Source organism: Saccoglossus kowalevskii, chromosome 15 (assembly GCF_978046115.1).
Source record: "Saccoglossus kowalevskii chromosome 15, keSacKowa6.1, whole genome shotgun sequence".
NCBI classification, from domain to species: domain Eukaryota; kingdom Metazoa; phylum Hemichordata; class Enteropneusta; family Harrimaniidae; genus Saccoglossus; species Saccoglossus kowalevskii.
Genome location: NC_140655.1, coordinates 5,238,480 through 5,251,439, shown reverse-complemented (window position 1 = coordinate 5,251,439; position 12,960 = coordinate 5,238,480). Strand labels below are relative to the sequence as shown.

General features: G+C 34.4%; 1 protein-coding gene across 1 annotated transcript; it reads left to right on the top strand.

The window, feature by feature from the left end:
- The first annotated feature begins 3,344 nt into the window (after positions 1 to 3,344).
- Positions 3,345 to 6,241, top strand: LOC100376401 (salivary C-type lectin 2-like). Its single transcript, XM_078010286.1, has 6 exons — positions 3,345 to 3,362; positions 3,453 to 3,542; positions 4,299 to 4,314; positions 4,692 to 5,052; positions 5,211 to 5,302; positions 6,012 to 6,241. Exons 2-6 carry the CDS (start codon positions 3,477 to 3,479, stop codon positions 6,035 to 6,037), a joined length of 561 nt encoding a protein of 186 aa, XP_077866412.1. The 5' UTR covers positions 3,345 to 3,362; positions 3,453 to 3,476; the 3' UTR covers positions 6,038 to 6,241.
- Positions 6,242 to 12,960: the final 6,719 nt, after the last annotated feature.

The window sequence follows — 12,960 nt, the reverse complement described above, 5'->3', positions numbered from 1 at the left end:
CAAATCAGTCGTGTACTAAGTTATAACATCAATTTGTATTACTAAAGTAACGGGCTTATTTGCGTGATTTTCACATACTATGCCTGGTTACATAATTCACGTAATAAATGTCGATGGATGAACGGATGCCATGACTCGTAAATTACGTGAGGATACTTAGGAAGTAGGATGTGTCTGATAAATGATGTAGTGATGCATTTGATTCACTTTTAATTGTTAATGTATGGGGGAATTGGCTCGATACTTCTTCCACCTATCAAAATAAACGACATTTTTGTGTCTTGGATATTTGAGTCATCGGAAAACGTGCGTTTTGCTCCACTTTATTGCATAATTGGTTTGGAAATAAATGTTAAATCAGAACTAAAAATAAATCATAAATAAATTAACTGAAATCGGTAAATTCGAAGTAGTGTATGGTAGTTGTGTTTTTCTATCAGCCAACTAAAACACTCGTAAATCGTCGCATCTATAGAGCTAATATGGACATAAATAATATAGTATAAATACCATTAAGTTGACAGTATTTCGACTGTGTTCATGGTACCATACGGACCGTTTATGAGCTTTTCGAATCATTCTGCGATAAAATATATATGCTGATGATAGACGCGAGCTTGTAACGATTTAAACGACAATATTGTTTCTTTTGTACTTCTGTATCACATCAAGAATTCAAATTTGTACAAATCATTAACACCAGTGTCGACGTGTCCACGCTGACGTGGCTATTCTGCTAAGTGTCACAGGTAACGGTGACTCCACACATTTAACAACAGCGATCCCATTGTGCTACGTGTTATCCTTGTAAGACACGGTGAGTAGAGTAGGTTGCTTTGTTATTTGTGTATGTATATTTATCTTTCATTTCGCAATGAGGGGATTGTCAATTTTGAAACATGTTCTGGTAATTTTGATATAGACTATCATAACACAATGTAAATTGAGCCAAAATCCTCACTCTATGTCTCAATATGCACTATTTTTTGTAAGTGTGAAAACAACCATACTGAGATTATTTTTCATGTACTTTCGATGTTTGTTAATCCATATTTTCTATGTGACGGTTAGCACATTGGCAGGGAGTAAAATTGTGTTTACAATAGAGACATCTATAGTCTACGACATAACCGAGATCCATTTTGATTTTTTTCATGTTTTTGTTAAAGGCATAGTATCTGAAAAATGCCATATTCGTAATATTTTCTCGTAAGATCTGTTACGTTAGTTTTGAAAGCAGATTACATGATTAATAATTACAATGTTTGTTTCTCTATGTACTCGCTTCGTGAAATTAAGGCAACAAAAAAACTGACACGAACAATAACGCTATAATAAATATAGTAATTATTGTATTAATTATCAGAAACAAAACTCGCGGCTTGTCTAATATCTGTAACAATACACTCGTTGTTCATAAACTGTTATGAAAACAATGATTGTACATTGTCAACACTTCATTACCGGTGATATCATACTAATTAATTAACATTATTTTCAGTGGCATATAATATTTACGAAATACCACACTTTGTGGTAACCTTTATGTTGCTCATTGCACAATGATGTAATCCATGATCTATACCACCGATTTGTTTAAAACAATGAATTATTTATAATGACGTCATCTTTATTCGAGACAATATACACCTAGTAACACCCAAATTACTACATCGAAAAATTATTCGTCCATTTTTAAGAAATGTTAATTAAATATTACAATATTTTTTATACAGTTTTTGGACAGTTGCAATTGTGCTGTTGGAAACGTATGTTTATCCTATAGTATAAACTGTTGATAAACAACAAAACATTTACGACGTCTTATTTTTTGAAAGTTGATTAAGTTATAAGTGTCTTTCTCAATACACATCAGTGTCAGATTTTTCTAGCAGGCAGCACATGCAATATAAATAACAAGCAGAAATCACGCCAGTGTGCGGTTCAGAATTAATACGCTTTATTAAGCTAGTAGTGAGTTCTATACACAATGGGATGCTACTAAGGGAAATATTGCTAGTTATATTAATACATGTCACAATCCATAAAACGGCATACAATAAGACAAACTAGACTACAGGCTCATCAAAATTACAATAATGCGTGAAGCATACACGTTATAAATACAAGCAGTAAATTAAGAACTAGCATTACAAGTTGGTAATACAACCGGTTAGACCATGAACACGTCACAACCAGTTAAGACTGTCCTAATGCCCGGTAAGTTCAAACGTTCACTTGCTCAACACTTGCTTCACTCCACACAATCCAGAATTCCACTTCACAGCCTTCCACTCAGACTGCGCTCCATGTTCCATGCGTCACGACGGCTCACAGGTCATCTGGAAAAGGGGCAAGTACATTGCATAATACCTGCAGTTTTAAACACAACTAACGAAACGTAATATGGATGTATTTAATCGGGCTACCGTGCTCGACACAGTTCAATGAACTACTAGGAAATGATTAAACTGAAATCTCAACTTGCAGTTTCTATGTGCTGACGTCTTGTCCATATCCATCACCAAAGGGTGGAATCTCCAAGTCTCAGGAATATCCGCAAGCTGCAAAACTAATTTGGCAGACCTCTACATTATATACTTGGCTGACCGAATACAGCAAAGTCACCACCGACTCCCACCAACTCAAAGCCTGAACGCCTTGCCAGTTGATAGTAAAATTACGAGTCACCACGAGTAGAATTGCAGAAGATGCTCACTCCTGGACAACTCACCACATCACACTGCAGAATTACCAAGCACACTGACCTACTTTGCATCACAAAAGCAGTTGTATTCATCACTCCAGCCTACTCTAGTAAACGTCCATACACCCACCTGTAAGTGCATATCACTAACTTCCAATACACACTCGCATACCAGCACACTGCAAATCAAACTATGACCTGATTCATGTACACCTGTACACTAGTTACTAAGCAACAGACTTAGCACTATTAAGTATATTATATGATGAGTTTATTCAATTAATTTACTTTACAATACTATAACCTACAAACACAAATAACTAGACAATACCAAATAACATCCAAAATAGTGACAATTTTGTCACAATCAGTGAAGCTCAATACATTTCATCCTATCACCTAACGTTAATTATGCCCCTTCCCAGAACCATATGGTGAGCATTGCAATTTCAAATTCCTCAACTCGTATGATTATGTCCCGCTGCGACGTAATTACATACATATAATAGCCAGGTTCACACATCTGAAATTTTCCAAATACATTACATAAAATGTGGAACTATATGAATAATAACGACAACGTACAGTGTCACTGTGATGATAATGAACGCACCATCATTTGTCGCCACCTAGGAGACTACTACGCCGCTGTGTGGTATGCGCAATCATAAAAACTCTTCCAAGGTGATTTGCTCTTAGTAGTTACACTATAACGCCTAACTTTCTTTTTTAACCTTATTTTCAGACGGTTAAAATTTGTTGTCTAGATATGAAGCTGAATTTCCGAGTGTCCCTTCTATTCGTTTTGAGCGTGTTCAGCATTGCTAGAGAATCGGTACGTATTTCATTTACTGGGTGCATATATCGTAGTTGTTTTGTATTAGGAACAGAGATCATCAGTGATTATAGATAACAGAAGAAAAAACCTTCAGAAAACAATGTTATAATAATCCAATCAAATCATTGAGTTCGTTCGACATGAGTGGGTATCACTTCCATCTCCTATGCCATTACGCAGTGTAGCTCTAATAATATTCATTACCGATCGAATAGCAAAATATTTCACATGTAGTAACATACAACATAATCTATATTACTATACCTCGACATAAAAGGTCAATTTCACGTCACAACCCAGTATGCCGTTTCTAATACACATATATGCGGTCAAGGTAATCTATGTGTATCAATCTACTTACCTTGTGTATTTAATTCAATGCAGATTAGATCTATTTACACAAAACAAACTATGATATGAATTATTTTATTCAAATGCTTCTTGATTGTATAAATTTGTTGAAATATATAAAATGATTTTTTTCAACAAGAAAATAATTTATACCAACATAGACAAAATATACAATAGATAACACCCTCAAGTTTCTATCAATTAACATATTTCTTCTTTCTTTCATAATTAGGATCTAAATTTATTTATTTTTACTCTCCACGTGACATTGTAATTGAGTCTATATATATTTACACCCAAATTACCCTGGGAAATTGAATGGGATGTGATGAAAAGTTATTATTTTTTAATCTAAAAAAAACATTTATTAACTCACAATTGTATGCTTCATTATTCTAACAGGGAGCGGTATTACCAGGTAAGGAATATTATCTAAGTCTAAATAACTGATGGGTTGAATTACATAAACAAATAATGTCATTGAGAAATAGAAGAATATTTGACACACAATAGTAACAATGAGCTGAACATTGGACGATACTAGTTTATAAATAAACACATATTTGTATCACTCGCAGCTCAACTTCTAAAATGCGGACGGGGTTGGGCAAGACACTCAAAAGTATGATTCTAAAATAATCCACTAACTAAGCATACGTTTGTCATTTGTTTATGTTTGTATGTATGTATCATTATGCGTACCTATATAGGATGTGTGTAATGTATCGGAAACAAACATTCCACACTAATAATTGAATTCTCATACAATATATCTGTAACTATACCTTCCATTAGATTTATGCGATGGACACAATCTCTTCATGTTCTTCAAGGATAGAAAAGACTGGGTGTCTGCAAGAGATGATTGTATTCTTCGTGGAGGGCGCTTGGCTCTAATCAACAGTGCGGAGACTCACGATGCTATCAAAACACATATTAGAAACATTGACGAGCTATGGAATGCGGCAGGTGGGGGATACTGGTTTGGTCTCAACGACAGAGATAATGAAGGCACCTATGTATTTGAAGGTAGTGCGGGAGTTGAATTAACGTATCATGATGGGTGGTGTTCAGAAAAGGTTGGAAGAAGAATAGTGAATCAACCCAATAACAATACAGCGAAAAACCCTGACGGTCAGGACTGCGCACAACTGTGGTACGTTATTCCGTTCACAATCAACGTTTTTAATCATTCGGAAAGTCTATTAATAAAACAACGCAACAGAATGTTACGGCGTTTGATTAACAAACAGTATAATATTAATTATCCAGCACAACTGATTGAATTAAAAACGAATATTTATTAATTCACAGGAGAAACAACAAGAAAAAGCCAAAGTATGATTTTGACGATGCATACTGTGACAATCGCAAGGGTTACATATGTGAAATTGTAAACAGTCAAGGTAAATATACGCGCATGTAGAATACACACATAGTCCATTTTTCATATATATATATATATATATAATGTATTCTGTTCGGTTCAGAGGTTTCTTATCACCGAAAATACACCCAAACATGTGTAGTAATTAGGTGACATAGCAATGTTTTACTTATTTATAATTGCAGATAGTGGATATTTATCTTGAGAAATTCAATTTACTAATAATACGATTATTGCTACTTTAGTATACCTTTATTTCCCATCACAACATACGCGTGACTTGGAAAATATCAAAATTAAATATTTAATTGAAACGAAACTTCGTATACAAATCATTTACTCGATATTTGAAAAACATAAGTAAATTTAACTATTATAAGAGCGCCCTTGTAAATGTTTGTTTTCACCCAATCAAGAAAAAATGCTTTCTTAATTACAGCTATATATTAAATCTAAAGAACAACTGGAAAATGTGAAATTTTGGGTTTATCGTAGTACTCAGATTCTACCTTTGTATTTTATATTATCTACATTATCTACATTCAATACTATACTTTGTGACACTTTCAACAAGAAAGATGAATTCGTTATTGTTTTATGCCATTGCAATCATATTTTTGCAGCGTCATTGAAATACTTCGAAACGCCGTATTATAGAAATTATACAAATAATTGGTCGTGGATATGCTGGGCATTTTCATCCTCATTTGTTTTGATACTATTTCCAGATTGCGGAAGTGGTAACCTAGGCTAATCACGTGACATGGTATTGTTTGCAAGAACGTATCGTTAACATATGTAGTATTGAACGTTATTTGACAACGAATCCACTATCACTGGAATGTAACGTGTACTTGGACACATATATCAAGAAGAATACATGCATATTCATAGATCTAGTAGCTGTACATTGTTTATTTTGATTACACACTAAGTATTAAATTGGCAATGCAAATGACTCGAGTGAGATTTTTCCTATGTAGTGTTAAATATTGCTTTACGCACCATGTTCAAAATGCAATCGTGACAATATTTCATTCGCCGTACGCTAAAACCAACAATTTATTTAATATATAATGATACTAAAGGTTTGAAAAAGCAATCAAACAAAATGTGTTCGGAGTAGATTGTGCGTTCGTCAGTTTTCGAATCGTACACTGCCTCACATATGGCGTTTTGAGTTATTCATTATTGTTAATATGACACATTTGTGTATTTATTGTATCGAAAGCTCCATGTAACACACTTTGTTTGTTTGCATTATGCTTTTAATATGTTGAATGATGACTGACGGATTCTATCCGATTTAAAATAATGCCAATTAAATCATCAAAAGTCTCTAGTGTATTATGTGGTATCAAGCTAATGATTGGTAGTTTCTGTGTTCAAAAACTGGATGAGTGTGTCGCAGACTCAATTGAGAGGCCAATATCACTAGTCGGGATTCATTCATGTATAGATGCGTCTTTGGTATGTGTTTGACTACGTTGACGCTTGAATTGCCACATTGTAATACTAGTATATACAAATATTTACACTTCCCTGTCGCGCAATTATCAATACGGAACCTGTGGCTAATTACACTTTATGTAACGCAATAAGGACAATAACAGTTTCACTCAGTTTCGCGAATCCTCTCCTGGGACACGCATACATAACACTTCCGTATATCTGTCACACTGATCTTTGGTAACGTGTTGAAGTCGGAAAGAATTGCCACCTGATGTATTGGGGGTATACGAACATTTCCGACGTTAAATATGTCTGCTTTTTGTAACTAGCCCTCAAACATGTTATAATTGTATTATAAGAATTTATTGTTAATGCAATATTAAATTCATGTACACTAAAATATTATATATAGCCACAAACCTGACAAATATTACAGTTATTGTTTACTTTTATTTCATTTTAATAAATCAAAGAAAGATTTATTGTTATTTTTGCACTGGCTCTCAAATTGACATTTACTGGTTTGGATTTCAATAATATCCTCATTTAATCACAGTAAGCACTGACAAAAAATCCATATCTTTAATATTGTGAAAATAGTTTTAATAAGCTCGAACAACGTTTTTACCGAAGCGGCTTGCATATGGTAAGCCCTAGTAAATATAGGGGCTCGTTCAATCAACTGCAATACAGGTAGTGCTTCGGTGTCTAATATTAACGAAAATACTACACCTTCTAGGGAAAATCAAGCATCTCACTCTTCAGATCTGTAGTTGTTCATCAATAAAAAAAGGGAGGGATCACATTTGATATATTTACACATTCTCGTTCGACATTGTCGTCAGAGGGCACCAATAAATGCAAAAATAAGCTTAAGTAAATAAATAATTTTGTCGGTTTACCACAACCGACCGTCACTGTGTTCTGTTGTAGTGTGAACTACAAATACATCCACCAAATGATTTGCAGGAAACAGTACAAGATTATATGGACAACTAATTTACTAAAAGCACGGCTTTGTCATCTCTGGGTTGTTGCCATAGCAATACACTAAATACAATATGTATCTGTCTTCCTATGTTTAACGTCGAAATGTAACATAGTGTAAAAATCTGTTGCCATATTACCCAATCGTTATATACTTTAGACATATCATCGATTCACAAAAAGATTGTTATTTGCTATACAAGGGTAACATTTATTTTGTTAAGAATTTTGTTATGTTTGTATCGACAACGGAACGTGACCAATCATGACGAGATTGACGAACGTATATACAACTGACTCATTGATATAAAATAATAAATTCAGATCAATTTGTTAAACAGTTTATGATTTCAATAATTGTCAAGTAATTCAAGATGACAACCAATCTATGAAATTGTCACTTGTTTAATGATTAACTAATGATTGTTAACCATTCAAGGCACTGGTTGATGCAGCTAACATGATAGACACTAAAATAATGCTAAAATAATGCTAATGATGTTACATAAAGCAATTTGAAAATGTTCATGTTTCAGCATTTTCTCTAAACTCTGTAATAATTTTTGAACATTATTCGCACCCCTGACTTATGTTATATTTGACATAATCAGATATGATAACAATCCACTGGCTAATGGCTTTTTTGTTTGCTTTTTTTATTGTAGTATTATTTGTTTGCATTGCAGAACAATGGCAATTTGTTTAGATTATTTATTTTGCTTTACTGTGACAACAGCGAACACCTCTTGTATTCCATTGTTAAAGTTTCCAAATATATTTTCTGACATTGCAATGGTGATAAATGACGTTTATTCTACCACAATATAAATAACATTTCAATAAGTATATAAGCTACCTTAAAGACCACGAGACACTGAATGCAGATTACAGTCACTTGAGGGGTGACCAGAACTACTGCTTTATCTCGGTTTTTCATCGCTATTCATTACTATAATATTTCTAAAATTATAAAACTGGGCTGCAGTGAAAAAGACGCATCGATTTCAACAATGCTTAAAACAGATTAAACAATGTAGCATCATATGTAATTCAAGTTAGTGCAGCTATAATGCCATATACGTACTATGGGAATATGCTTAAATTATAGTAATTTCGTGATAGCGCATTGCAGTATATAAGACTACAATGCACGCACGACAGGATATAATGCATCCAGATGTGGTGTGGGAGCATTCCACGATATGCATTATAACAAAGAATCCTGCATTACACTGCTGATCACACTAGCACATTATAGGATATCATGCAACACGATATCATTATAGGAACCTTTCATAACTTTTATTATAGTAATAGTGATACAAAAACCAAGACAAATAATAAAAATAGTACTGATCTATTTATTTGGATTTTCATTCCACAAGTGACTGTACAATTACATTACACTGATCATACCCAATTTTCATTTGAGCATTTCTGATATCAATCATACTTCGCTAATCTGTTTTGCATGGAAATTTGGTGACAAGGATGTTCCGCAAGGACAGTTGGCTCTTACCACCACTGAGGAACCTACGTGTTGAATCAATGTCAACCACAAAGAGCGCCATCTGCGTTCACATGCACATCATTCCACGAATGCAAAGGTTTACAAATATAAATACGTATATTAAAATAACGCCCTCTAAGCTCACTTATCACATATTTTAAAAATCAAAATACTTCGAGTACATTGCATTACACAATTGTAGCGTCATATTATTAAAACTATCAATCAATATAGCACATTGTGTTTGTATTACTATATACTACAAGTAACCTGTAGAATGCTGTGTGGGTAATATTTTTATATTGATTTTTGTTGCATTTGCAGCAAATAGTTACCAAACAATGAGAAATCTATAGGATTGAATATACCTCTCGGCTGTCTTCACATGCATAGTTCAAGCCTGTCTTACCGGTGCTTATACAAGGATTTAGTTACAGCACCTGGACGGTCTGTGGTTACAGTTACATGGTCAGAGTAATCGCAAAATTTATATTACAATAGAAAATAATGAAAGACTGGTGAAACCGTGAGTGAAAGGATGTTTTGGGGGTATAGTCTACATTCTGTATGGAGTGGTAGGGTCGGGCATCACATAATTTGTTCATTTCCAACTCTTATGAAGTCACATAGAATTTCACTTAATTTATTTTCGCTGAAACGTTTTCAGGCATTACATGTGAATCCGATTTACCCTGTGCTGCGTCTCAATAGAGTATGAGGTAAATGACATTTTCACTGGAATTTATTTCAGGGAAAAAACGTTTTCGAAACATAGCAGAAATAAACAATATTTAGAAGTGCGATATTTTACCCTTGGGGTACATGAATATACTTGCCGAGTGAAATGAAATTTAAACAACAGTAATGGCAGTCACTTATTTTGACTAAAACTAATTTGCATATCACCCATGCAATAATGTTTTCGGTATTTTCACGGTCAATATGCTAATGAACATGGTATTGGCGATCCGCTCCAAGAGGATTGCCCCTCAAATCATTTGTGTGTGTGATTTCCAGTGTTTTCACGTATTAGTTCTTCTGTGATTTTTTTAGCTTGGCCGATTTCGCTCAAACATGGCAGGTAGGTCACACCTTCACCCTAGTTATTAGGAAAAATCTGCAAAAAAATGTTGGTCCATCGTTGCCATAGCAACAGTAAAAAAATATTTTTGGATAGCTTCGAGCTAAATGTATCTCCTACAAATTTAGGATACAACACCTCAGACATAGCTCATTGTACTCGGCTTGAGTGTGGGCACAATGATATTATTTGAATTTTTGATATCTTTTTTCATCAATGAGAAAGTTGACCCCAAATTTAGAGTAACTGTTCACCAGGTATGGCTTTTTAACTAACTCTTCTGTGATTTTTGTGGCTTGGCTGATTTTGTTCATACTTGACAGGTAGGTCGTACCATCACTAATTGGAAAAACAATCCTGACCCACCACTACCATGGCAACAGCCCAAATCTGTTTTTTAAATACTTTCGTCCCAAATGTATTACCTCCTACAAGTCTTGTAATAGCAGTGTTCAAATGGTCATGCCTTTTATTTTGGCTACGTTGCGCACTGGTAATATATCACCGGCGCCGACATTGTTACACTGTATCAATAGGGATTTCAGGGGGAAATTATACACATATCATAGAGTGGTGTCATTAGTCAGATCTCTACTAGAGCAATACAATGCACTTTATTTGATGAAAATCAGAGTAACCGTTCTCGAGATATGGTACTTTGTAGATTCAATCAGCATCTCTTAATTTTTGACAAAGGATGACACAACAAAGCACTAGTAGTAAAGACAACGGCACTATTTTGGATGAATAAGCACTAATTATTTAATTGGAGCTGAACTTAAACTGCCATATATTTCTCCTTTTTTATTGAATTTTCAACAAATGAACTTTATATCAATGTTTATCTAATATAGGGCAATATATAGACCATCTATCACCATAGAAACGGGCCATATTCAAATTTCATTTTAAATCATCTGTCTGTCAATAAAGATAAACAAGTTTTACTTTCGTTAATGTTGCCTTCGTTTTTATTCTTATACAAATGCATTGAAAACGCCCTCATCGACCGGCTATGCGTTCTACCAAGCTTTGCCTATTTTTACGCTATAATAATACTTATGAAACAAAAAGCATTGACACGAATAAACAAATCTAAGATATAACATTATAGCATAATATACAGCTTATTTTTTGGCAACTTACTGGGAGCTGCCCGGAAAATTTAAAAAATCTCTGTGCCTGATCGATCCATTTTTATGCCAAAATAACCAATGAATCATCTCAATTCTACAGCTCTGAATGCTCTAACATGTACAATTCGTTTTACTTTGCATTTACGCTGCATTTTCGACATGTTAAAAACAAAATAAACGCATTTTGCCGTATATAAAAGTGAAGTAGTGAAACATTCTCTTCTTATATGAAAATGGAGTCCATGTAAACAAATTACCGGGTTGGAGGTACCACTTTTAAAATGGGCTTGTCGCACTCTTTAAATTGATGTCATACTCACTAAACTTAGATTTTTGTCTATTAAAATATATGTTTTTTTCAAATTATGAGTGATAGATATGCCAGAAAGTTGTAAGTCGATACGAAAATTGCCGTTTAACTTTTGTTTTTATTGCCGTTTCGGAAATTTTCGGCCGATTCTCATTTATCACCTCTCATTCTATAGCTGTCATCCCCTACTTGATTTCTGTGGCATTTTCAAAATCGTACGGTCCATTCCAACGCGGGGAAAACGCAGCAAACTTCTCTGGATTTAGAACACCGGGTTAAATTTGGAGGTCACGCTCGCGTTCACGGCGCTTGCCAGGATTTTCAAATGTTTCAATTTTATGGGTTGCAATTTTTAGAAAATGACCATAAGATATAGAGTAATAATTCATGGTAATTTTTTTTTTTTTTTTTTTTTGATTTCAGTTTGGCTCACGTATTTTGTAGTTTTTGATGTCATTAACCAAGTGACTGAAATCCCTAATATTAGTTGTACACCACATGGAATACTACGATTGAGAGAACTTGATGTATGTTGAATGAGCTTTATCATAGACCATCAACATCAAAGTACCAGGAGGTTTCTGCTGGCGAAGTTGCAGCGTTACTTAGTTCCAAATAAAGATATCAACGCCAAATGAGCGACATTTTTACCGGAAATCAAGATTCATTCAATTCACGGCTAACAAGCAACATCGCAAGCGAAGTTGTAGTGTGCAGCTCATCAACGACCGCTGTCGACGAAAGTCACTCCGTCAGTGGAGTACCGCAGTTGTTACGGCACGTTTGCCAATGCACAATTCTGTGTAGGAACTTTTAACTTAATTTAAACTACGTATGACTGATTCGAAACATTCTATCGAGATCGGACGTTGCCCTATCGTGCCATCCCTTCACCATTGTATTCAAACGAACCATGTGGTGTGCAGTTACGTTCTCCTTCAAACCCGGGATTCAACCATTGGGGTCGTTTTAATTAAAAAAATCATCGCAAATCATGCAAATATAGCATTTTTAAACAAGTATACTAAAAAAGAAATGCTCAGCGATGCAAAAGAAGGATAGATATTACTTTTCAGTATACACATCTTTGTTTATACAATCCTTCACATATTCTACTCCCAATTATTCCTGCGTAAAAAGGAATATCCTCTTTCCATGTTGACATTCTGAGTAAAATCACGTGATAGCCTGCTACAATTGG